The 24,759-nt window shown below is 55.8% G+C and overlaps 8 protein-coding genes across 8 annotated transcripts; 5 read left to right on the top strand and 3 right to left on the bottom strand.

The window, feature by feature from the left end:
• Window positions 1-567: 567 nt before the first annotated feature.
• On the top strand, window positions 568-1,470 carry BP01DRAFT_344352 (uncharacterized protein; the record flags this gene model as incomplete). Its single annotated transcript, XM_025573560.1, has 2 exons — window positions 568-730; window positions 795-1,470. Exon 2 carries the CDS (start codon window positions 905-907, stop codon window positions 1,466-1,468), a length of 564 nt encoding a protein of 187 aa, XP_025429651.1. The 5' UTR covers window positions 568-730; window positions 795-904.
• Window positions 1,471-1,548: 78 nt separating this feature from the next.
• On the bottom strand, window positions 1,549-2,536 carry BP01DRAFT_96606 (uncharacterized protein). The gene is made up of 2 exons (XM_025580269.1): window positions 2,015-2,536; window positions 1,549-1,822 (listed from the first exon to the last, which is right to left on the bottom strand). The coding sequence occupies exons 1-2, from the start codon at window positions 2,302-2,304 to the stop codon at window positions 1,630-1,632; spliced, it is 483 nt and encodes a 160-aa protein (XP_025429652.1). The 5' UTR covers window positions 2,305-2,536; the 3' UTR covers window positions 1,549-1,629.
• BP01DRAFT_358394 (putative MFS lactose permease) lies at window positions 2,520-4,805 on the top strand. The gene is made up of 6 exons (XM_025575420.1): window positions 2,520-2,773; window positions 2,826-3,039; window positions 3,113-3,462; window positions 3,513-3,735; window positions 3,796-4,223; window positions 4,288-4,805. Exons 1-6 carry the CDS (start codon window positions 2,639-2,641, stop codon window positions 4,558-4,560), a joined length of 1,623 nt encoding a protein of 540 aa, XP_025429653.1. The 5' UTR covers window positions 2,520-2,638; the 3' UTR covers window positions 4,561-4,805.
• Window positions 4,806-5,250: 445 nt separating this feature from the next.
• On the top strand, window positions 5,251-8,262 carry BP01DRAFT_358395 (amino acid permease). The gene is made up of 18 exons (XM_025575421.1): window positions 5,251-5,714; window positions 5,774-5,807; window positions 5,867-5,936; window positions 5,990-6,091; window positions 6,235-6,299; window positions 6,381-6,452; window positions 6,510-6,624; window positions 6,688-6,766; window positions 6,823-6,857; window positions 6,911-6,939; window positions 6,989-7,021; window positions 7,079-7,103; window positions 7,153-7,354; window positions 7,420-7,497; window positions 7,570-7,698; window positions 7,757-7,904; window positions 7,956-8,034; window positions 8,085-8,262. Exons 1-18 carry the CDS (start codon window positions 5,614-5,616, stop codon window positions 8,183-8,185), a joined length of 1,497 nt encoding a protein of 498 aa, XP_025429654.1. The 5' UTR covers window positions 5,251-5,613; the 3' UTR covers window positions 8,186-8,262.
• Window positions 8,263-8,379: 117 nt separating this feature from the next.
• BP01DRAFT_344361 (putative extracelular serine carboxypeptidase) lies at window positions 8,380-10,382 on the top strand (the record flags this gene model as incomplete). The annotated part of the gene is made up of 4 exons (XM_025573561.1): window positions 8,380-8,854; window positions 8,903-9,281; window positions 9,336-9,737; window positions 9,783-10,382. Exons 1-4 carry the CDS (start codon window positions 8,415-8,417, stop codon window positions 10,380-10,382), a joined length of 1,821 nt encoding a protein of 606 aa, XP_025429655.1. The 5' UTR covers window positions 8,380-8,414.
• An 81-nt stretch (window positions 10,383-10,463) lies between these two features.
• On the bottom strand, window positions 10,464-10,697 carry BP01DRAFT_300445 (ubiquitin-like protein HUB1; the record flags this gene model as incomplete). Its single annotated transcript, XM_025571990.1, has 1 exon — window positions 10,464-10,697. One exon carries the CDS (start codon window positions 10,695-10,697, stop codon window positions 10,464-10,466), a length of 234 nt encoding a protein of 77 aa, XP_025429656.1.
• A 1,007-nt stretch (window positions 10,698-11,704) lies between these two features.
• BP01DRAFT_384332 (dienelactone hydrolase family protein) lies at window positions 11,705-12,618 on the bottom strand (the record flags this gene model as incomplete). Its single annotated transcript, XM_025577497.1, has 4 exons — window positions 11,705-12,315; window positions 12,369-12,416; window positions 12,474-12,544; window positions 12,593-12,618. The coding sequence occupies 4 exons, from the start codon at window positions 12,616-12,618 to the stop codon at window positions 11,705-11,707; spliced, it is 756 nt and encodes a 251-aa protein (XP_025429657.1).
• A 1,012-nt stretch (window positions 12,619-13,630) lies between these two features.
• BP01DRAFT_384333 (bacterial luciferase-like protein) lies at window positions 13,631-24,205 on the top strand (the record flags this gene model as incomplete). The annotated part of the gene is made up of 5 exons (XM_025577498.1): window positions 13,631-13,918; window positions 14,039-14,286; window positions 14,363-15,274; window positions 22,636-24,019; window positions 24,095-24,205. 5 exons carry the CDS (start codon window positions 13,631-13,633, stop codon window positions 24,203-24,205), a joined length of 2,943 nt encoding a protein of 980 aa, XP_025429658.1.
• Window positions 24,206-24,759: the final 554 nt, after the last annotated feature.

Here is a 24,759-nt window from a genome sequence, read left to right on the forward strand (position 1 = left end):
CAAATCGAGTAGTAGATTTATAGTTGGGAGAGGTATATATGTTCCGCGGGATAGGACTGAGGGATGAGGTCATCGAACTTGAGCTTATCTTCTTTACTTATGGCATCTTCGGGGTTGGAAGAGTACATTAGACTGATTCTCGAGGGATTAAGGATGAGGTCATTCAATTGAAAACCGATCTACAGATTTGACTTGTGCAAATGTTCGTGGTTGAATGGAGTGTGTGCTTTGCGTCTTGTTGTTAGTATGAATATTCATACTCCATGCACAACTCCCAAACTGGTATGCGGAAGTGATCAGAGGACTAGCCCTAAACTACTATGAATATATCCCCTTCGTCTCGACATGAAAATAGTCCAGCTTAACTACCGTCTTGATCAAGCACTCCCAATGCGCAGGAGTATCACATGACCTAAAGTAAGGTGATGAGTGATTGACTCCAGTCTAGCCCTTTTAGGCATAACAGTCATAGCGAGCGGTGAGTCAAGATTGACCGCCCGGAGATATACTGCCCGCGCACCGCATTCGGCGCCCGAATCCTCCGTTGAAGAGCTTCTCCAGCCTTCCTTGGACCAACGTGCTCCTCGCATCTACGCTCGTTTACTGTGTCGTGACCTTGTTCACTCACTCACTCACTCACTTATACATCTCAATTGCTCAACTTGTCTCACCCCATTGCAAGTTTTCCGCACCTGCCAATTCGTCTCTCCATCACTGCTAGTCTGCTACAGTAAGCTCTCCCTTCCGCGGCATTCGAACCTCAGCTTCCAACCCATCACTAACGACAGAACAAGGTTCCCGATCCTAACCACCCGCTACACCCGCGAATTACACCATCAACACGCTCATTCAACCTCATCTGTATTCGACCTCTACAATTCATACCCCCGAACAGCCCACCAAAATGTCCATCCGCACCCTCTCCGATACCGACTTCGAAGACCACCCGGCCCAGCGCGCGCGCCCCACGCCCCCGACCCCCTCCGCCCACAGTCTCTGCTACGACTGGATGGTGGTGTCGGGCAACTGCCACTACGCGCGCGACCGCGCCGTCTTCACGCACTACCGGCCGGTGAGCGTGCGGCTGAAGCACAACATTTTCAACCCGATGGACGAGCTGGAGGTGGCGGGTGTGGGCACGGTGGAGCTGCCGGTGGTGCGCTCGCTGGACAATCCCTTCGCGACGCACGTCCTGGTGCTGGAGAACGTGCTGCACATCCCCGAGGCGGTGTGCAATGGCTTCAATCCGTTGCTGTACGGCAGCAGCATGTCGTGCACGGCCGAGGCGTGGACGGGGGCGGACCGTGCGGGCACGCCGCTGTGGGTGGCGATGCCGTTCGCGGGTGGGAATCGGCTCGTGCTGGCCTCGAGCCAGCAGCAGCAAGGGGTGTCGGAGTTGATCGCGGGGAGGTATTATACGTTGAGTTTGTATGTCAGTGCGGAGGAGAAGGGGGAGTTGATGGATTAGGGGGGAGAAATTTTGAGAAGGGCGCGAAAGGGGGAGCCGATGGATTGGGGCAAAGGAGCTGGGAGGCAAAGTCCCTCTGTACTGGGTGGGTGGCGTTGATGTACGATGTATGTTTTTTTGTGTAAATTATGATACCTATGATAGAATACAAACCGGATCAGTCAAGCGAGACGCATGGCGAAAGCAGGACATCTCCGAAGGGTCAGGTTGGATGGACACGTGGAAGCAGGGCAGTACGGCAGCTCGATCGATGCACAAGCGATGGCGATACGGAGAATAACCTCCTGCAGTAGTCTCAGACGCTGGAGGGTTCCGGTCTGCTCGGTTTGCGGATCGAGTGACTTGGAAAGGAGTCTGTGCGAGTGGAGGTCAGTCCGTCGATGGGATCAACGAGGTCTAATTTAGGGCTCGATCCACCATCCCTCGCCATGTGGGCAGCCAACATGATCGGGGATATACCTCAGCCAGCTATAGTTCGACCCAACCACTCGCTAACGACCCTTCTTCCACTGTTCACATGTACGGAGTCGAGGGCCGAGAACCTACCGAATAGACAGTCTGACTGACCATGTGTTGAATCCCCCATGGGGCTTCATCCGGCTGTTCGGCCCGTATTCCGTGTGTTCACCAACCCACCAGCAAGCAGCACGCACAGGCACACACCACCAATCTAAATTCCTCCCCAACCTTCTCACCCAACGCATCCAACGAGGGCAAAAAAAGCCACCCGGACTCAGATCGTATTCCCTGCGACAGCTGCGGCAGTCCGGCCCAGAACTGTCCCCAGACCCTGCGGGAGGTCGCCTTCGGGGCATCCCCAGCTTCCCCGGATTCATCTAATCCCCTTTGGATACGGGGTCTCATCCTTGCTGCAATTAGCCCGCCACTCAGCCTATTCACTGCCCACTCCCATCCTATCACATCTCGTTCTCCTTCACAGGTTCCGCGGCATCTGATGACAGGCGAGAGACTATAGTCGGATATGCAGCTATACCCAGTCTTACCATGCCACCCCCCTCGCCCGCCTCTTGCCCCCCCCCCCCTTTGGCTGCTGGTATATGAGGCCCATGGTTTCCCTCGTGTAAGTTTGATTTCTTTTTTTTTCCTTCCTCAGGTCAGCTTGAACACATCCATTCGAAGGCTCTGTTCTCGCAAAGCTCCTTTCTCACCATGTCGGAGAAACATACGGCGGAGATCTCCCACCTGGATTCGTCCGATGTGCAGGTCAAGGGGGTCCACAATGCGGCGCTGGCTGCGGCCACCACCCAGCAGAAGCCCAGTCTATGGACCAAGAGCATGTTCAAGGTGAGCGGAGTCGTGCCTTTCCCCGCCTCACGCTGGCTAACCAACCGGACAGCTGTACGGTTGCATCGCCGTCGCCATGCTCAACTCTTGCATCAACGGATACGATGGCTCCTTGATGGGTTCGATTAACAGCTACCCGCAGTACCGCGAGTACTTTGGATTCGACCCGGACGCCGGTACCCCCTCGACGGGGATCGTATACGCCATCTACACCATCGGCAACATTGTGGGATCGTTCACGGCGGGTCCCTTTACCGATTTCAGGGGTACAGTCTCGCTTTCGGTTTCCATTATATAGTCTTGGGATTGGGTCCTGATTTTGTTCTCGGTGTGGTCTAGGACGCAAAGTCGGCATGGCGATCGGCGCCATCTTCATCATCATTGGAACCTGCGTGCAAGCCTCGTGCCACAACCTGGGCGGGTTCATGGGGGGTCGGTTCCTGCTGGGATTCGGAGTGGCCACCTCGGCCACTGCGGGACCGGCGTATGTCTCTGAAATCGCTCATCCGGCCTACCGTGGTGCCCTGACGGGTCTGTACAATGTGCTCTGGTTTGGCGGCGGTATCCCGGGAACCTTCATCCCCTGGCGGACGAGTCGCATCCAGAGCGACATGAGCTGGCGCATCCCCATCTGGCTGCAGATGGTGTTCTCCGGGCTGGTCTTGATGTTTGTCTACTTCCTTCCTGAGGTACGCTTCCCCCTGCTGGTCACGGAAACGAGTGATGGCTAATCATGCAGTCCCCCCGTTGGCTCATGTCTCACGACCGCCACGAAGAAGCCCTGAATGTTCTCGCGGAGTACCACGGCGAGGGGGACCGCAACGCCCCTATCGTGCAGTTGGAATACCGCGAGATGCTGGAGGATATCTCCAAGACGGGTTCGGATAAGCGCTGGTGGGATTACCGGGAGCTGTTCAACACCCGCGAGACGCGGTACCGGTCGATGCTGGTGATCTTCATGGGTAAGGCTGCTCCTGTATGTCACACATTCTTCCAACGCCATCAAACTGACCTCCCGGCAGCTCTCTTCGGCCAATGGTCCGGCAACGGACCCGTCAGTTACTACTACCCGCAGATGCTGCGCGGCGCCGGCGTCACCAGCAACAGCACGCAGCTCCTGCTGCAGGGGCTGCAGAACGTGGTCTCGCTGATCGGGGCCGTCTCCGGGGCGCTGCTGACGGACCGCATCGGCCGTCGCGTGCAGCTGCTCACCTCGACCTCGCTCGTCGTGGTGCTGTTTGTGATCGTCACCGCGCTGAACGCGACCAACGTCGTCGACGGGCCCGACGGCACCCCGACCGCCAAGAGCGGCATCACGGCGCGCGCCCAGATCGCGATGATCTTCATCTTCGGGTTTGTGATCTCCGCCGGCTGGACGCCCAACCAGGCGATGTATCCGGTCGAGTGTCTGCGGTATGAGTCGCGGGCGAAGGGGATGGGGATGAACAATGTAAGTGACGGTCCTCACTCTTGATATGTGTGTGTGTCCAGTGGGATCCTAACGACGGGGCCAGTTCTTCGTGAATATCGCCTCCTTCTACAACACCTTCGTCACCGGGATCGCGTTCACCCGCGCCGGATGGAAGTACTACTTCCTCTTCATCTTCTGGGATACCCTCGAGGTGATTGTCATCTACTTCCTTTTCGTGGAGACCAGCAAGCGCACCCTGGAGGAGTTGACGGTCATCTTCCAGGCCAAGAACCCGGTCAAGGCCTCGTTGAAGCGGGATGAGGTGCTGGTGGCTGGGGGGGAGGTGACGCAGATGACCAAGGAGACTGAGGCGTGACGTGACTCCTTGAAGGGGGGAGCTATGGTGGAACGCGTAGGGAGTACTATAATGGGAGGTGGTAGTTTGGATGTGGTGATTGGATGGTGCTATCGAGTCAAATTATTCTTACGAATGAGCAGCTGGTGGTTCTTATGTAGTACCATAGTAGGGAGGGACATTGGCTTGCTTCCTGTCGGGACTGGTGTTCCCATGTATATTCAACAGAGTAGGAAGATGAAGTGTTACTCAAGCTACAATACTTCAGTTTACCTCGGTGGATGGGATCTTATCGCCGTGGCATTGCGGAGCGACATCTGGAACAAGAATCCGGACTTAGGGCTGCCGGATCACCACCACGGGTGATTTGGTGCCAATTCTTATAACTTAACTTACATAGTATTTCGCCCAAGCTCAGCTCCTCGGCGACTGACCATATGACTCTCTCTTATCAATCGCCGAATAACCAGCAGATACAATCTCAATGTGAATTCCTTTAAAAAACCCCCCAATCGGGCATGTCCAGGCGGGGAACACCCAGATAGAGGCATCTGATTGGTTCGATAAGCCCTTCGTCCGGCCATTTTGCCCACTCGGTCTGAACTTCGTCCTGACAACTACAGCGTATATTGCCTCCCCCCACCTCCGCCCGGTCCTTATCATCAGGCTGGTCTTAAAAACAAATAAAAATGCGGCGCCAATGCAAGAAGTCTGTTCGTTGGGAGTGAAATTCTAGTGTAATCAGCCAGATATTCGCCTCATATCGCGGGCCGAAAGTCTGTCGACAAGTCAAGCTTTCCCCGCAACTCTCCAGGCTGGACATACCGCATGCATCCACCATTATCTCATCTACTGATTACCAGTTAACTTAGTAGGAGTTAAGTTGGTTAACTTATCCCGTGCCCCCTCACTTTTGGGGCTTTCGGCGATTTAAGGCTTGCTGGTCGCTCCGCCCTTGCATTTTATTGTGCTGTGCCATTTTATTTATTTATTTTTTTTGTTTTCAAACTTGATTGTCTCTTTCGCTTTTCCCTGTCTTCCTGCGTGTCTCGTGGTAGTGTCATGTCGACAGCAATGGCCGAGGAGAAAAAAGCCCCCCTCGAGAACGAGGATGATGACGTCCAACTCGCCCAGATGGGACACAAGGCGGAGCTCCATCGGAACTTTTCAACCCTGTACGTTTTGCTCGACCCGAGTTTGGAGGGAGATGCTGATGTTCGGATGAGGAACATAGGTCGATGCTTGGTCTGGCGTTTGCGGTGCTGAATGTATGTTTTGGCCGCAGCAGCACATCACTCACACGGACCCGCTGACTTGTCATTCCTAGTCGTGGACGGCGCTATCGGCGAGTTTATCGCTCAGTTTACCATCCGGGGGGAGCGTGAGTGTTGTCTGGGGTAGGTATCTCCTTTGTGTTTCTGGGAAGATTGTGCTTCTGATTCATGACTAGGGCTGGTCACCGCCGGAGTGTGTAACTTGTGCATTGCGGTCTCGCTGGCAGAGTTTCTGTCGGCGTATCCGACGGCCGGGGGCCAGTATCATTGGGTTGCTGGTGGGTTTCTTCTTGCCCTCTTTTCCGTTGAGAAAGATTGGTTGAAACGGGGGTTATACTGACTGCCACGGATGGGGAGAATAGCTAGTACGTATCGTCTCCCGCTGGTTTCTCGCCTCTCGATCTAATCAACGCCAAACTAGTCTCATGGCCGAAATGGGTGCCCATCCTGTCGTGGGTGACGGGATGGGTTAATGTGGCTGGTTGGGTGAGAGTCCCTTTCCTCTCTCCGGTGGGATGGATTGCGAGTGTGTGTGGAAAGAGCTCATGGCTAACGGGACGGGCTTAGGTTGCGCTGGTGGCGACCAACGCCTTGCTGTCGTGTCAGTTGATCGCGGGGATTGTTTCCTCGGTCTACCCTGTAGGTTCCCCCTGGGGTTCCCGGTAGGAGGAGCACCAGCTGACCCGATTCTCCCAGGACTTTGCGTGGCAACGGTGGCAGTACTTCCTCATGTACATCGCCTACACGGTTCTGGCGTTCGTGGTGAACGGGTTCATGAACTCGGTGCTTCCCATCATCTATCGGGGTGCTTGTAGGTTTTCCTCGAGGAGGTTTAAAAGATACTTGCATAGCAAGCTTGACTGACGGGGACAAGTCACCTGGTCGATTGGCGGGTTTGTGGTGGTGTCGATTACCGTGTTGGCGTGCGCCTCGCCGGATTACAACTCTGCCTCGTAGGTTGCACCTTGCCCTTGGGGTTTGATGGACCAGCTGACTGAGGCGGGGGTAGCTTCGTGTTTACCAATTTCATCAATCAGACGGGCTGTACGTTGAAACCCCCTCTTCTTGGTGCATCTCATCTCGACTGACCTGCGCAGGGCCGGACGGAGTGGCTTGGCTTCTGGGGGTGAGTGTCGCGCTCGATGGTTAGGGCTTGGGGCTAACCACGAGACCAGTTGCTGCAAGGCGGACTGGGGGTGACTGCGTTTGTACGTTTTGTGTGGCATTTGCGAGTCGAGCAACACTCACTAACAAAACCGCTCTAGGACGCGGTCTGCCACATGATCGAAGGTCAGTTCATCTTTTTCGGGGCTGCACCACGGCGCCACTGACCGGCCAGAAATCCCGCAACCCTCCATCAAAGGCCCCAAGATCATGGTCGTCTGCGTGGGCATCGGCACCGTCACGGGGGCCATCTTCCTGATTGTGCTGCTGTTCGTGGCGGGCGATATGGACGAGGTGGTGAACTCCAGCGCAGGGCCTCTCCTGCAGATCTTCATCCACGCGACCAACAACCGCGCCGGGGCGATCTGCCTTCTCATGTATGGACCGTTCCAGCTCATCTCCATCCCCTTGCACCGAACCGAACCGATTGCTAACCGGCCAGGCTCCCACTGGTCTGCCTGTTGTTCGCGACGTTGAGCGTCATGACCACCAGCAGTCGGATGATCTTTGCCTTCGCACGGTAGGTGACCAGCTCAGCGGAAACGAAACGCTACCAACCCTGCTCTGCGCCGCCTGCTGACGAGCTCGACAGAGACGGCGGCCTGCCCGCATCCAAGTTCTTCGCGCGCGTGCATCCGCGCCTCGGCCTCCCGCTAAACGCGCTGATTCTGACGACCGGGGTGGTGATTGTCTTCGGCTTCATCTACCTGGGATCCACCTCGTAAGTCTCGACGGCGGGTTGGGGGGGAAGCAAGGGCAAGGCTGACTGTCGTACGTAGGGCTTTTAACGCGATTGTCTCGGCCTCGGTCGTCCTTCTCGATCTATCGTATGCGATGCCGATCGCGGTGAATTGCCTGCGGGGACGACGCACCCTGCCGGATCGGCGATGGAAGATCCCTAACGGGGTGGGCTGGGTGATTGATATGGTGAGTGGGTTTCTCAGTGGGGGGGGGTGGTGGGGATACTAACGGGGGTAGATCTCGCTGTCGTATATCGCACTGACGACGGTGCTGTTTGTGTTTCCTCCGGACCTGCCGGTCACGGGCAGCAATATGAGTAAGAGTTCTGAGGTGTCGGAGGGTGAACGACCGCTAACGGGGAGATAGATTACTGTGTTGTGGCATTTGGGATCATTCTGATTATCTCGTTGGTGCAGTGGGTGGTGGATGGGCGGAAGAACTTTACTGGGCCGCGGGTGGACTTGTAACCTTGATCATGAAGTAGAATCCGTGAAGCTATTCACAGACTCACCAGTGTAACATTCCAGGGGGTCTCCACTCGGGGGAAATCGGACTAAGCAAGGAGGGGAGATTCACAGCCTCCACTTCCTCAGCTAAGTTAGTAGTATATAAACATATCAACCAACCCCGCACGTCTCTTTCGATCACTTTCTCCTCCGACCACTTCACCAGTAACTCCTCTCCAACACAACCACCATGTATTCCTTGCTGCTGCTCCTCCTCTACGCCACCACCACCACCACCGCCCTAACCCTAAGCACCCTCCGCCACTTGAACCACCATGTGGATCAAGAATACACCCCCAGTCTCGCCGAACAGCAATTCCCCATCTACAACCTCACCACCCCGCTCAACCACTTCCCCGATTCCCCGCGCTACCCGGCGACGAACCAGACCTTCCCCCTGCGCTACATCGTCGACGCCACGTACTACCAGCCGGGGGGCCCGGTCTTCGTGATCGCCGGCGGCGAAACCTCGGCGCTCAACCGCCTCCCCTTCCTCTCGCAGGGGATCGTGCACGAGCTGGCCAGGATCTACCACGGGGTAGGGTTAATCGTGGAGCACCGATATTACGGGACGAGTTATCCCGAGGACATCCCGCAGGAGGAAGCTGGAAGAAGGAAAACAGTCCTCCAGTCGAATCATCAACAACCACCACCACCACCACAAATCCCCCTGTCGAGCTTGAAATACCTCACCACCGAACAAGCCCTGGCCGACTACGCCTACCTCGCCACCCAGCTGCCCCCGATCTTATCCTCGTTGGTGTCCTGCAACCTCACCGCCGAGACTCCCGCGGATCTCTCCCCCCAGCGAACCCCCTGGATCGCCTACGGCGGCTCCTACGCCGGCGCCTTCGTCGCCTTCCTGCGCAAGTCCTACCCCACGCGCTACTGGGCCGCCATCGCCAGCTCCGGGGTGACTGCGGCGGTGACGGATTACTGGCAGTATTACGAGCCGATCCGTCTGCACGCCCCGGGGGCGTGTGTCGCGGTGCAGCAGGCCTTGGTGGCGTTTGTGGATCGGGTGCTGCGCGGGCACCCCCAACACCCCACCGGGGATGTGCAGCTCCACGCAGCAGCAGCAGCAGCAGCGAGCGGTAGCGCGAGCAATCAGTCGGCGAGTGAGCGACTCAAACAACTCTTCCTCCCCAAATGGGGAAACGCCAACGCCCTCGACGACGAGACCTTCGTGGCGGGACTGTCCGAGCCGCTGGGGCTCTTCCAGGAACGGAATTGGGATCCCCGGGTCGGGGACTTGGGGTTTCGGTGGTACTGCGGGAATCTGACGGCGGAGAAGGTGCTGGACGAGGCGCTGGAGGAGGATATTGGGACTGTTGTCCGGGAGTTGGTGCGTGGGGTTGGGACTGCTGCTGCTGCTGCTGCTGCTGATGATAATGATGAGCAAGAGGAAGAGGCGTTGGTGAGGGAGGTGGTGAATTGGGTGGGGGTGGTGAGGAGGTTGGGGGTGTTTGAGTCTGCTTCTGCTTCTGCTTCTGCCGACGCTGCTTCTGCCTCTGTCTCTCCTCATGATGATGATGATGATGATGACAATAATCATGAGGCTGAGGATAAACTCCTCCCCCGAACAGCCTCAACCAGCTGGAACTACCAAGTCTGCACGGAATGGGGCTACTTCACCCCCGGCTCGACCGTCCCCCCACACATCAAACCGCTGGTGTCGCGGCGACTCACCCCCAACTTCTGGATCGAGATGTGCAACGCCACCTACGGGATCGACACTCCCCCCGACACCGACAGGATCAATCAATATGGCGGGTTCGGGTTCTCGTATCCTCGCGTGGCGCAGATTGGCGGGCGGGCGGACCCGTGGCGGGAGGCGAGCCCGTTCGCAACGGGTCTGCCAGTCCGGAACTCCACGGCGGAGGAGCCGAGGATCCTGGTGGAGGTGCCGGCGACGGAGGTGTACGATGGCATGGAAGGGGCGGTGCATCACTGGGATCAGAACGGGGTGTTTGGAGTGGAGGAGTTCTGGGAGGGGAAGAAGGTGGTGCCTCCCAAGGGAGTGCGAGAGGCGCAGGGCGAGGTGATTGCCTTTGTCGGGGGATGGTTGGGCGAGTGGCAGAAGCAGAAGGACGAGGAGGATGTTGCAATGCAAGAGATACAATCCCCAGCGCATCAAATTCGACTAACACTGACTTGATGCCTATGCTACCTACCTACCTACCTACCTACCTACCTACCAACCATGAACCCATCATGGATAAACATACATGCCACCAAATCAATCCCCCGTCCCAATCTCCAAATCCAACTGCACCCCATTCGTGATCCCATAATCCCCCAGCGTGATGAAATCCTTGAACGGCCGCTCGCCCTGTCGCTTCAGTAGGATCTCGCGCGGCGCGCGCCCGATCTGCGCCGCCACCAGCACCTTCAGATCGCCCACCGTGTCCGACCCCAGACACGGCACCGTCGCCTTGGTGCCCAGCCGGTCGTTGACGTGCACCAGGATCATCGGCTCGTTGCTGACGGGGGCGGACTTTTTCTTCTTTTCTTTCTTCTTGGGGGGGTCGGTGGTGGGTTGGTCTCGGTCTCTGTGGCTGTCTCTGTAGCTGTCTCTGTGGCTGTCTCTGCCCTCTCGATCGCGGTTGTAGTCTCTGCTCTCTCGATCCCGGTAAGACCCCCGGTCGCGATCCCTTCCATACCCCCGAGGATCCCTCCCATCCCTATCCCGCGCATCATATCGATCCCGCGGACCGTAGCCCATACCCCTCTCGCGCTCCCGGTCGCGCTCGCGGTCGCGGTCACGATCATACTCCCTCCGCGGCGACCGCGCCCGATACCCCCGGTCTAACCGCCGGGCGTCCTCGCCTTCAGCGTCGCCGCGACCGCCCCGTTTCTCCTTCCATCGGAAGCCGCCGGCGGAGGATTTCTTGGGGTGGCGGGGTGGGGAGCGAGAGCGGGAGCGAGGGCGTTGTGCTGGTGGTGGGGAGTCGGGCATTTGTTTCGTAGGTGGTGCGCGCACCGGTAGGTTTGATGGTTGTGAACAATCCTTATGCTGTGAGGGTGTTCGTGCTTGTTTAATTTGATTTGTTGTTGTGTTCAGTCTGGGTGATGGGGTTGTGTTGGTGTTGGAGAGGTGGAATGAAGGACTGGAGGAGCTGTCACGGCACTAGCTCGGGCTGCTTGAGCTGAGATGAGATGCGCGAGGCGGTGAGATGGGTTCGAAGCTGCGCTGAGCGGAGCGGGTGGCAGAATGTGACCGCTTCAATGGCTGCTTTTGAGGATAACCTCTTTGGGGTAGTAGTACAGTTGAGTACTAGGTAGGTAGGTAGGAGGTATAATCTGTGCTTGGAGAAAATACATTGCGATGAGTATGTGCTGCCAACGACCAGAATTCAATCTGCGCAGCACGCCACAGACCATAACGACACAACCATGCTCCCATCATTTTTTACACAGCAATCCCTCAACCACTTCATATAATTACTCAAAACCCCATCCCACCCCCCAAACTCACAGCTAAGCATACTTCTCCAAGAATCCCAACGCAGTCTTATATCCCCGCTCATACTCCTTCCGGACCTCCTCATCTTCAAGGTTCGACCGCGCGGCCATCCACCCATGGATCTGCCCCGTGAAGGTCTCTACATACCCCGGCTGCCCCAAATTCTGGCCGAACTTCTCCACGTCCTCGGGCTTCTCATCCTTGGACGCCAGCACCGCCATGGGCACGGTCACCTTCTTGGCGTCCTCGGGGTCCAGCATGGCCGGGTGGCACTGCACGGCCGCCTTGAAGAGGTAGTTCTCCGCGCCCGTCGCCAGCGTCGCGATCTTGCCGCCCCAGCAGTACCCCAGAATCGACCAGGACTCGAACTGCGCGCCCCCAGGGGCGAGGGTGTTGGCCGCGCTCACGACGCCCGGGATCTTGGGCAGGGTGTTGGGCGGCGCGGCTTTGGTTTGGAAGAAGTGACCCAGCTTCTGCTTGTGCTCGTCCGTCTGCGGGGGGAACCAGGTGATGTCGGCGGGGTCGCCTTCAAAGAAGTCGGGGATGAAGACGCGGTATTTCTGGTTGCTGCTGTGGGCGAGAATGTCGGCGCCTTGCAGGGTTTGGGGGAAGAAGCCGAAGATGTCTGCCAAGGTTGGTGGTGGGTTTTCTAGGATGGGGGTGTCCGGGGACGCTTACCGTAGATGACGAGGATGGCTTTGGAGGCTGACTCCGGGCCGGTCACGTCTACTCGTGTTTAGTGGTGATGATGGCGAGGAAGCGATTGTTGGAGGGGGGATGTACAGGTCTTCAAGCCTCCGAGGGTCTTGTATTCACCCTTGGGCTGGTAGCCCTTGGCGACGACGGGGGGGATCCTGCGTGGTCAGCTTGGTACATCGGACACGAAACCGAAGAAGACTCACGAGCAGCAGGCCTTGTTGATAGACATGGCGGCGGGGGAGCAGTGGAATGAACGCAGCGGTCGGTAGGAAGTGGTGGCGTGGCTGGTCAGCGACGAGATGGACCTTCGCAGAGACTGGGTTAGAAGCTGTCCGGGGAACATCGTATTGTTGTCAGTGGGAACGCACAGAGGTTAGATAGTAGTTGATGGATAGGTTGCAAGGGGTTGCAAGAGTAGTTGTGAGAAGGAGGCATTGGGGGAGTTGAGCGGAGCGAACGACAAAGCGAAATGAGGGGATCCCCGCCGACGTCATCGATTTCCCCACCCCTCCGGTTTCGCCCGCCATATTTATTCGCTACAGACTCTACAGAGTACAGTAGCTATGCAGCTGCAGAGCAGGAGTATAAAATTTACATGTTTCAAGGTTGGATATCCAGCATGGTCCAAATGGAGGGGTCAATTGCTCCGAGGGTCACCAAGAAAGCATACAGATCACTGTGCAGGTTCCACGACCGTTTACCTGCTGACGGCAGAGTATCAGCAGTATAATAGCTGATGAAATATCTACTCCGAAACAATTGATAATAGTATACTTTTCCGGTGTTAGCGTCTTGTGCATTATTTATCCGATAGGTAGTGTGGGTCCCTGTCAACTATCAAAACAATATATATGTATCGAACAGACTTTCTAATCGATGACAGCTCTTCATCCCTACGACTACATCATGATTCATCAATCAAAGAACGCAATTTATTCACAGTCAAGCAACGAGATCCTCTCGACCGAGTAGACCAGCACGCAATCATCCCCTCCATTCGCGACACCAACTACTCGCGACATGCATAGCTCGGAAATCGTCCGCGCATCAATTCTGCGGAGTAAGCAGGAATCTCGTGCTGAACACGATACTAGATACTACAGAGGAGAACCCCGACAGTCACGCAATGAGCTCGATTGATGGCGTGTGAGGGGCAAGCATTGCACCGAGACACAGCTATATAGGAGCAAGAACTACATCGTCACGACGCTGTCAGACATCCAGAAGGAACCACCACCACCATGTCTACCTCGATCCCCCATGATGCACCCAAGAAGCAAATCCTCCTCAATGCGTTTGACATGTGCACCGTCGGGCATCTGTCGCCCGGACAATGGAAGAACCCCAAGGACCGGTCCGGGACGAAGCGCACATTGAAGTACTGGACGGATCTGGCCCAGTTGCTGGAGCGCGGGGGGATCAACGCCCTGTTTCTGGCAGACACGTACGGAGGGTATGATACCTACGAAGGCAGTCTGGATGAATGTATCCGGCGAGCGGCGCAGTGGCCGATGACGGATCCGACCATTGTAAGTACCTGTACGCCGGATCGCGGTTGGGAATATCGATATCCACGAGGCTACTGGCTTCCTCGCAGCTTGCCCTACGATGTTCACCCAGGATGACTTACTCAGCTAACTTCTTACCAGCCCATCTCCGCCATGGCCGCCGTCACCACCAACCTCGCCTTCGGCATCACGGCCTCCACCTCGTTCGAGCCGCCCTTCCTCCTGGCGAAACGCTTCTCGACGCTCGACCATCTGACCAACGGCCGCATCGGGTGGAACATCGTCACCTCGTGGAAGAAAGCGGCCTTCAAAGCCATTGGGCTGGACAATCCGATCGAGCACGACGAGCGCTACGCCCAAGCCGACGAGTACCTGCGCGTGCTCTACAAGTGAGCCGACCTACCTCCTCCTTGTTTGTTCTTGCAACACTCCACGCTCCTATCCTCTACTGACCGCTCCCACCAGACTCTGGGAATCCTCCTGGTCGCCCACAGCGCTGAACCCGGATCCCTCGACGGACAGCTACATCGACCCGACCCAAGTCCGGCACATCCACCACTCCGGCAAGTACTACCACCTCTCCACCCGCCACATCGTCGACCCCTCGCCGCAACGCACTCCCTTCCTCTTCCAAGCCGGCACCTCGACGGCGGGCTCGCAGTTCGCCGCCACCCACGCGGAAGCGATCTTTGTATCGGCGCACGCCCCCAGCATCCTCGCCCCGAAGATCGCCGCGATCCGCGCGCAGGCCGCCGCGCAGGGGCGCGACCCCCGCTCCCTGAAGTTCTTCGGCACGTTCACGCCCATCCTGGGGCGGACCGCCGAGGAGGCCGCCGCGAAGCTCGCGGAAGCGGAGCGCTACGCATCGGTGGTGGGCGGGCTGGTGCTGTTCAGCGGGTGGACGGGGATCGACATCTCCAAGATCCCGCTGGACCGCGACATCACGAAGGAGGACAGCACGGAGGCGCACAAGGTGACGAGCATGCTGGATGCCTTCACGACGACCAGCCCCGAAGTGCCGCGGTGGACGCCGCGGGTGGTGGCGCGGAAGGCGGCGATCGGGGGGCTGGGGCCTGTGGCGGTGGGCACGGCGGCTGTGGTGGCGGATGAGCTGGAACGGTGGGTGCGCGAGGCGGATCTGGATGGGTTTAATCTCGCCTATGTGACGACGCCGGGGACGTTTGAGGATGTGGTCGAGTTGTTGGTGCCGGAGTTGCGGCGCAGGGGGGTGTATGCGGATCAAGATCCGGCGGGGGGGTTGACGATGCGCGAGAAGGTGTATGGGGTTGGGCAGAAGGGGTTACGGGCGGATCATCCGGGGAGTCGGTATCAGTATGATGTTTATGTTGAGGATGAGGTGGATCGCGAGAGTGGAGAGTAGGTTGGAAGGTGTGTGAATAAGTGTGGTGTATACCTACTTACCTAGTGCTTCTGATTGCAACTTCATGGACCAAACCAAATGTGAAGGATAAGGATAGGAATCTTCATGTTCACATGTTCATATACTATACCTCATAGTTTTCTTTTTTTTTTTTTTTTTTTTGATTGATGTAATTCTACCTAATTATAATTCATGATTCCTGCTTGTGCAGAATAAGCTACACACACCGCGCCACGGTGAACGCCGCCCTCTCCATTCCCGTCAGCCCCAGACCAGCCGATGTGTCTGCATCTGTCCATCTGTCCCCCCGTTTTCTCCACTCGGGTCTGGACCGGTCTAGGTCGTTCTTCATGCCAATGCCGACATTCTTTGTCGTGTGATTTTCCATGAGTGAAAAAGAAAATTGAGGTGATTTCCTGCTGCTGCATACGCATACTTGATTAATGGAATTTTCTTGAGTCTGGAAAGTAGGGCACTAAAGCAGTAGAGCACTAACTAGGGCAGTAGGAGGTCTTGAGTAGGTAGGCTGAAGAGAAGTCTCGTGACTGACTCGAGGACAAAAGGGGAGGAGGGGGAAGGGGCATCAATACCATCCAATACGTATGGGTATGTCTGGTAATTAATGCAGTTGGTCACACGGACAGTCAGTTCCGACGCTATTCTTAGCGCCCCTGGGGCTCGGGGGTCGGTCTACTTTTTCTTCTATTCTCCTCAATAACTACCACAGTGTGTCTTGAGATTATCCATATAGTTCAACAAAAACAACATCTCAACCAGCACAATAAAGCCCCTCCCTGTTCCAACTACCATAACCCACTCAAACCACATCCTCCTCCCCCAAACTCCACCTCAAGCCCAGTGCACCCGCACAGAAGCCCAACCAAAGCAGCCGGAAATGCACGCCCTCGTGCGAAAGAACCCTCCCCCCCCCTCCGCTCAACCTCGGCTGAATCTACGGACTACGGAGTAGGTAGGTAGTTGTGTAGGGTACGGAGTCCTCGGAGGACTAATCTCCCAAGCTACGGAGGAGACTAAACCCCTCCCTCCCTAGTCACCTCCTGTGCATGCATGCATCTCCCAATGCGATCTTTTTCTTTGTCTGCCCACGCGATAGGGTCCGTAGTTAGTAGTTTGCACTCAGCAGTAAGCCCTTAAGGGAGCACTGAGCGGCGCACACTAGGTAGTTAACAGTAGCGGGTTGGGAAGTAAGCCGGTGGAGCCCGCCTGAGCTTGTGGGAAGGAAAAGTGAGACACGCCGGCCGCTTATTCTGGGGTGGGCTGCCAGCTGGGCTCGGGAGGAGACCCGGAGGGGTTTCGTGGATTTCTGGTTTGTTCGTCGCGTACTACTAGCTGTGTGCTGGGGGGGTTGTTTTGTGGAGTGCAGTAGAGAGGCAGGGAGAGAGAGCAGAGAGTGGATTGGAGGATCGACGGTTTATGAAGACACTGGCCCAGTATATAAGTCAACTACCATCACGGTAGTTAGATGACTCCCCGTAAGAGAAGGTGCCATAGCAGGGGGTCAAACCGGGAGGAACAAAAAGAAGTATTGTGTTATCTCTGACCGAACAGGTAGAACCCTCCGAATCTCGGCGCGGAGTGAGTGAGCGTGAGAATCCTGCGTTAGTGTATAGGATGACCCTAAACCTTCACCACACAGACCATGAGCAGAGAATTCCGACCTTTTGATGACTACTTACTCCGTACTAGTTTAACTAACTTACCGGTTACTGTTCATAGACTAGTAGTGACCGGTCGCTCTACCGGCTGAGCTCGCACGCCCACCACCACACGAACAGCGCGGTTCACCCAGCAGAACAGACCAGTGCGCACTGGATTGACTGGGCTCTCACTGTACTCCGTACCGCCCCAAGAGCCGACGATATATACCGTCGGCAGAGCAGACCGCAACTTTTCACCCACTGCTTCACCACGTGGACTTGTCTCAGCTGAGGCTTTCCGATTCTTCAAGACGGCCGACAGACCCCACCGGATACAGACCTAAATCCAGGAGCGACGCAGCGAGGCGTGTGTCGGCTCCGATGAAGCGAGCATTTAAGGTTATGGGGGTGTGGTGTGGTTATTGCTTCGCCGCGCGCGGTCGCCGTAGGAGGTACGGACTACGGAGGACCACTACAGGCAACGCCTCTGCCGCATGCTGAGCTGCCGGGCGGATCGGATTCATCGAGCTCATGCGCTTGGTTGCCTGCGAGCGAGGATGGGCTGGGCCTGTGCGGTGCGGTGCTGTGTGTGTGCTGGACAGTAAGCGAGGAGAGGAGGAAGTGCGTATCGCCTTGTCCCGACTCTGACTCCCTCGTATGGTTCTTATCTGTCATCATGTGCACTTCACTCGGAGGCAGCCTAGCCCCCGCTACTTCTACTTGATAGGGAGGTAAGGTGGTCTTGTCAAGAATGTGAGGGCTGTAGTAGTGCTATAGAGACTTCAGATGCGTTACTGGAAGCGATGCTTTTCGTGGACCCGGAAGACTTCGTGTCTAGGATACTGTAGAGCATGAAGAACGCCAGCTCCCAAGACGATCCGCCAGGGTCGGAAGGCGTCCGTTCCTGTCAATCCTCGAGGGTCCAGTCAGGGACCCTATCTGCACCGAACCACCGACTAGGGGAGAAATCGAGAAAGGAGGGGAAAGGAGATCGGATCCCTCGAATAATTTGAACTGATATTCCTGCGCGTCGGACAAGAAGTTTAGTTACGATAGGCGTAAAAACAATTCCGACCGGGAGCCGCTCATTGGTGGGCTCCGGGCCCTGTCATTCAATGTTTCCAATGCCTCCGTGTCTGGGGGAGGAACGGGGGGCCAACCAGGGGGGAGGAAAATCATGCTCATCTGCAAGGAGGGGGGTTTTCGGTACCAAGTAAGCTATGCTGGGGAAACACATGCGAGTCTGGGTGTGGAGTGTGGAGGGGGATGAGCCTCGGACAGACAGTCAGACTGGAAAAAGAGCCATCTGTCTGAGATACCGTACACTTCGTGGAGTCCTGGAATACTTACTGACCACGGTGGACCTCCACCAATACCGACAGGCTGGTCACTGACCGCGTCCTCCCGTCGGTGACTCGAAGTTGACTCAATTAAAGTTAGCCCTCCGTCCGGTCTGCTACGGCGGACACTCCGGGGGAAAATCAGCCACACCAAACTATCTAGATTGCTTGTTCATGAGAGACACAAATCAAAAGACTATTCCCGCTTGGGACTGGTTCTGATGCAGCCAAACCGCGGGTCTGCAGCCAACCCAAGGGGGTGGCTCAAATCCACTGCACCGGGGGGGGTCTGGCCTTGGTTTCTCTCAGCCAGTCTGTTGAACAGTCCTTGAGTGATGAGTGAATTCGTTTTGCGAAAAGGAGTGGGCCGAAAGAAGCTTGGGGAAGAGCAAAGAATGAAGACACGAGAAACATTCACTTATACGGAGTACTCGACGGAGTACCTACTGTGTACTCCGCACTGGGTACTGTATAGTATAGCGGAACAAAATACCTACACAGCTCCGTACTCCGGACAGTCCCATCTCGCTTGAAATCGTAGATTCCAAGGGGAGGTGGTGCTAGACGAACCAACCAGATTCCCCCAGCGGAAAAGTCTCGGCTGCAGCAGTGACTGGCTTGACCGGCGTTGGACCCGATGGGGACTAGCCGTAAAATAACGGAGTACTAAGTACTACCCAGTAGCTGTATGCGAAAACACGGGCCATCCACCAATCGCCACCCGCATCTGGCCCCTCCCTCTCCCGCGCATCCATGGTTTAGGATCCGAGCCAACTTTACTGCTTGTCCCCTGCCAGTCGCTTCGATCTGCCCGACTCCAGCGGACGCGTGCAGATTTAGTAGAGGAGGGGCCAGCTCGTATTGGTTATTTGGCCCTGACTGAAGAGGGTACGTTTCCTCCGGGAGGATGAGCTGGATGGTGCAATCAATTATCCCCGGAGGAATGAGCGAGAGCGAATTGGATCGACTCTGGTGGCCAACTTCCATCCAGGGTCCTTGAACCGTGAATTTCATACAAAGCTCCGGGGCCTAGCACTGGAATGGGACTTCTTTGTTCTGTTGTCCGTGCAGGTTCTGGTGAACACCGTCCTTGCTTGTCAGAAGTCGAGATATCATAGACAGTTAGACACATGAAAGGACTCCGTACAATATCTCAACCATATTAATGTTTCCACTGGATCGGAGGCCATCGAAGCTTCGATGGGGTGGATCGGGGAGGGTCTCATCCGTCAAAAGTCGTCTTTATTTTCCGGCGTGTCAACCGGTCGCCGCTGACTAACTTTATCTGACTGGTTAGTTAGTTACTAGTTACCGAGCTAGTTAGTAGTTATCACCACCCCGTAAGAGCATCCTATCCTCGTCTCCTGCTCTGCATCTGAAACGATAATCTCTTCCATCATCATAATCAATCACTCATTTGAGAACTGACGAGACTTCGTCCATAACCACTAACAACAGTCAACTCGCCCCGTCCCGCGCAAGACTCGGCAGCCATGGCCACCCACCGGCCCAGCATCTGTCATGCATTCCTGGACGCAAGGAGCAGCAGATCGCTTGCTTGCCCCTTTTTCGTCTCGTCTGGTCTGGTCCCCTCCGCCAAGGCCACCCTGCTAGTTATCGTGATGATGCGATCGATGCATCTGATTTGCGCCCGCGGGGTTTAATCGCATTTCCGGTGACCAGACGCGGAAGACAGTACAGTACTGGGGTGTGCTCTCGATGTCCCTGCGACGACCGGGATGATTACCCCAGATGTAGACGGACAGCCATCGGCGTCATGACAGTTGAAGTATCGTGCTTGAGTGACGTGCAATCCTCCTGTCATGACTATCCGCATCTCCTGTGCGGTTCTGCCTGTTGATCGATCGTCGTGCCCCGTCTGCTAAGCTTAAAGCCAAACTCCACCAAACAGGGAAAACACAAAACCAGGACACTTCCCTGCTGGGGGGAGGTCGGGCTGGCTGATCGTCGAACTGCGCTCCACATGCTTAGTCGGCAGGGAAGATGCTTCAGTAGTGCCAATACCACCAGATAGAAAGTAAGAATAGAACGCACAGCAATAAAGCAACAAAAAAAAAGTACGGAGGCACTACAACAACCACTACCAAATATTTTATTTCCCGAGGAGTAGTTACTCGAAGGGGAAACCACCTCAACACAGGTACAATCTTGCAGCAACGTAGGGCTCTTCCACGAAACAGGAGAATAGGGGATTGGAATTAGGGGAGGGGGGGGGAGAGGAACCGGGTTTGAGATTCTTCAACGCTGGTCCGGAATTGTTATGCTCATGCGGCAGAAGAAGGTCTAGCCGATTCGATATGAACTGGTCGCTTGGGACGAAGTCAGTCCATGATCGTGATGACCACTATACAGAAACTATCCTGATGGTTGGGTTTACCCCTCCATCATTTCTCTTGTTAGTGGGTGGCCACAGCGGAAGAGGCACAGAACAGAAGCACCAAAGAACGGGGAGGGAAGAGCCGAGACGGTGGGAACCCTTTTGGGCGTCTGTCCGAGAGTCTGTCTGGCTGGTCTGGTAGCAGAGCCCTGTCAACCACGTTGCCGTTGATCAGTCGTCCTGGTTGTTTAGTGCGTTGAGTTTTTTAGTCTCCTGGGGGAGTCGCTTAGGGAGGAAAAAAAAAGGGTGGGTGGTGGGGAATGAGCCATGCGATCCATGGGCGATGGTAAGACTGTCTGAGTGTTGTGTCTGACTGTTTTAGTCTGGTTGCCGTTGCTAATTTGCTGTCTGTCTGTCTGTCTGCCTGCCTGTCTGCCTGTCTGTCTGTCTGCCTGCCTGTCTGCTTGTCTGTCACGATGGGGATGTCTTTCTCTCCAAGTCTTTCATTCTTCTCGTACAAAGAGATGGAGTTGATTGCGAAGAATGAATGGCTCAATTGTCCAGACACTGACTCGCTTACCGTACTTGGTAGCGTCGATACCTACCTGTATTATACGGTATATACAAGGTGACGGGACACCAATACGGTACGGCAGCAGGCAGAGATTCCCCAGATTAGGGGATGGCTCGATTGCAGTTGACTTGTTGACTCTTCCATCCATGGTTGATAAATCTTCCTCTTTCGATCTTTTTGGTTTACCTTTTCCTGGTCCAGGGGACCGATACTGCTGCAGAAGTCGACTTACTCGCCCTGAAGAATTCTCGTTGTTTATCTGGTGTCTGGAGTCTAGCTACTTCTGGGTGGGTATTTTTGCTCTGGTAATATTTCCTGGACGCTGTCTGTCTGTCTGCTTGTCTTCTGTTTGTCCGTCTTTTATTTTCCTTTCTCGCTTTTTCCTTCTTTTTTTTTTTACCTTTTCCCTTATCCTTTTTTTTTTTCTTTTTTTCTATATTTTATTTAGTTTTTATTTTCATCTGCATGTCCAGATCCCTACTCTTTTCTCCCCTCCCTCTTGTGTGTTTCCTTTCCTTTCCTTCTGCTCCTCCTCTTCTTTCCCCCCCGCGCTGGCCAGACCTGGCTTTGGACTGGTCTGGATACGTCTCCATTCCCAGGTTGTTTGGGCCCGCGGTGGTCTCTGCCCATCCGCTCATCTCCCTCCCCCCCCCCTCCTCCCCCTCGACCAGCAATCAATCAATCATTCATCGACTGACTTTTTGCCTTTTGCCAGTCTGTGCTTTTTACCTTCATTTTCATTTCTGGCTAGTCTATCCAAAAAAACTTCTTCGCTGTTCCTTTGCCGTGGCCAGAATAAATAAAATCAAAAGCAGCCCCGGACCGGCCACCCGCAGCACCGAATCATCAATAATCTCCACCTTCTTGTTCTTATCTTCTACTCTCTGCCACTACAACAAACTACCTACTATTCACACTATTCTTATTACTACTCCTACTAATCATCCATCTCACCACCATCCCATACCCTCCTCACTGTCCTCTCTCCCACTCCTCACTGCCTAACATCAACATCATCATCATCATTATCATCATCATCATTACCTTCTTTGTGTGACTTTGGTCATCATCCGCAGACAATCCTCATCTTCTCCTCCCACTTAGCCTTTCGTCATCCCACGGTACGTCAGTGTTGACCTGAGGGTCGCATCTAGTCGCATCGCTTGCCTCGTCTATACAAACCCCCATTTCTCGATCATCATCATCATCATCATCATCATCATCACAGAACATGTGCGTGTAGGCTGAATCGCCACCTCAAATCACTTCTTGCGACTGGTGTTGTACAACCACGAGACGGGTGGCTGGGATTTGCCTTGATTACTTCATTTTGCTGCTTCTGGGATATGACTTCCCACTGAGTGCAAGTGTCACCAAGCATCGACTTGAGAGACTGTGACCGGCCGCTATCACCACGGAGTGATCGTGCGCGATCTTCTTCGATCAGACTCCGCAAGATCGCTTTGGCGATCCCATCGCCCCCCCTGGATCCTCCGGATATCTCTGGAGGCCTCTCTGGCAGTCGATACTGGACTCTTGGACCCGACCCCGTCGCCTTCCCCCAAGCACCCTTGTCCTCGACTCTGACCAACCCACCGGTGAACGTGGTCGATCTGTACCCGGCTCCTAATTACTCTCGTGATACCGCTGCTCACATGGCTGCCCTTGCGATCCCCCCACCTGGCATGGGCCCTTCTCTCGAGGCGCTGTCGGCGCCCCCGCCGTTGAACGCTCGTCGTCCGGGCGCCCCTCCGCTCCCCAGCATGGAACTCCCCGGTCGAAGTTTTCCAGGAGCGCTGAAGTACACCCAACTCCCGAATCCCTCGGCGCTCAATCCCAGTGTCAGTAATCTCTTGACCCCGCCTGCGACGAGTCAATCGGGCGACAGCACCCCAGTCACCACTGCCCACCAAACGACCGCCGCCAATGTCTCCTCCGTGCCGGCGACACCGGATCTGGGTCCATTCTGGCCGAGTCAGAACTCCTATAGCAGTGCGTCAGGGGCAGCGGCGGCAGCGGCGCGCCCTTCGTGGACGTCGAGCTTAAGTCCTTATGTCAGTCGCGAGACATTCTCGCCGCCTGGAGGCCACCCCATCCATCGCAACGGCATCACGTCTCCCCCCGGGGCCGAGTCTATCCCGCCGGGGTACGAGGTGAATCAGCTGCCTCCGTTCCAACAACAGCCGATCCCGGTCTCCGCGGCGGGAGTCGCCCCCAGCGTCCCGCCCCAACAGCCCCCTCCGCTCGCGCATGCGGTGCTCTCTGCACAGCCGGGGCTCCCGAACCCGGTGCCCTCCCCGCATTCCCTCCCCTCGAATGATCCCTACATGCTCAAGTCCTCGTCCGCCCCCGCCTACAGCACGGTCCAGCAGCTGGCCAGTCCGCCGGGCAGCTATTCGCCCTACGGGCCCACCGGGCTGAGCATGCAACCCCCTGGTCGCGTCGGGTCGAATCCCCACCCTGCGCATCACCTGAACTACCCGCGACAGCCCTGGCCCTCGTATTCGGTTCCTGCGTCGAATGGGCCGGTGTGGACGAACGTGCACACCCCGAACCTCCCCATGTCGCTGACGGGCAATGCGCCCGTGATGCCCCACAACTTCAACAGCGGGTTCGAGGCCCACATGCAGCGGTTGTATGGCGGACACCTGCCCCCTCCGGGCCCTGGAGGCCCAGGACCGACCAACGACCGACCGTTCAAATGTGATCAATGTCCGCAGAGTTTCAATCGGAACCACGATCTGAAACGGCATAAGCGGATCCATCTGTCGGTCAAGCCGTTCCCTTGCAATCACTGCGACAAGAGCTTCTCGCGCAAGGATGCGTTGAAGGTATGTTTTTTTTTTCCCTTTTTTTTTTCTGGAGGCTCCCGCTTTCGTTTGCCTGTCGATACTGATCGGTCCCAGCGACATATGCTTGTCAAAGGTTGTGGCAGCGGGAAGAGCGGGGGCGAGTCCACCGCGCCGTCGACGGTGAAGGAAGAGGATCGCAGCGATGACTCCCACGGACCGGTTTAGGACGAGGCGACTACATGCATGTTACGGCGTTGTGCGAATGTTTATATGTTAAGGCCGCAGCGTTCTGTCTGTATCTATTCATGCGAGCCGGGACTGGGATGGTTTGTCTGTTGGGATGGCATCAGCGAGGTCAAGTTTTGTGTATACGTATGTAAGTAGAGCGTTTTAGTCTGGTAGCGGGAGCCTGGATGGATTGATTGCGATTGTGATTGTGATTGAGACTTGTATTTGTGGATTGATCCTTGCAAGCATTTTGGGAATTGATGCTTGTGATTTGGGGGGCGTGAAACACGAGCGCCAGCATGTGTGTGACTTTCGATCAAAGTGGATCCGTATGTTTCTCCGTGCTTCATCTGTGTAGGGTGTAGTTATAAGCGGTGTGCTGTGTGTGTTGTTTGTAGTTATAGTTCTGTGTTTTCGTCTGGAGCAGACTCGACCTCAGCAGCAGCAGCATAATCCATACCAACCAATAAACCACCAAAGATATCAAGACAAAAAAAAAAGCATACCCCAACCCACCTTCCTCATCCTCCCCATAAATCTCCATAATAATC

The sequence above is a fragment of the Aspergillus saccharolyticus genome, assembly GCF_003184585.1.
Source record: "Aspergillus saccharolyticus JOP 1030-1 unplaced genomic scaffold BP01scaffold_25, whole genome shotgun sequence".
NCBI classification, from domain to species: Eukaryota; Fungi; Ascomycota; class Eurotiomycetes; order Eurotiales; family Aspergillaceae; genus Aspergillus; species Aspergillus saccharolyticus.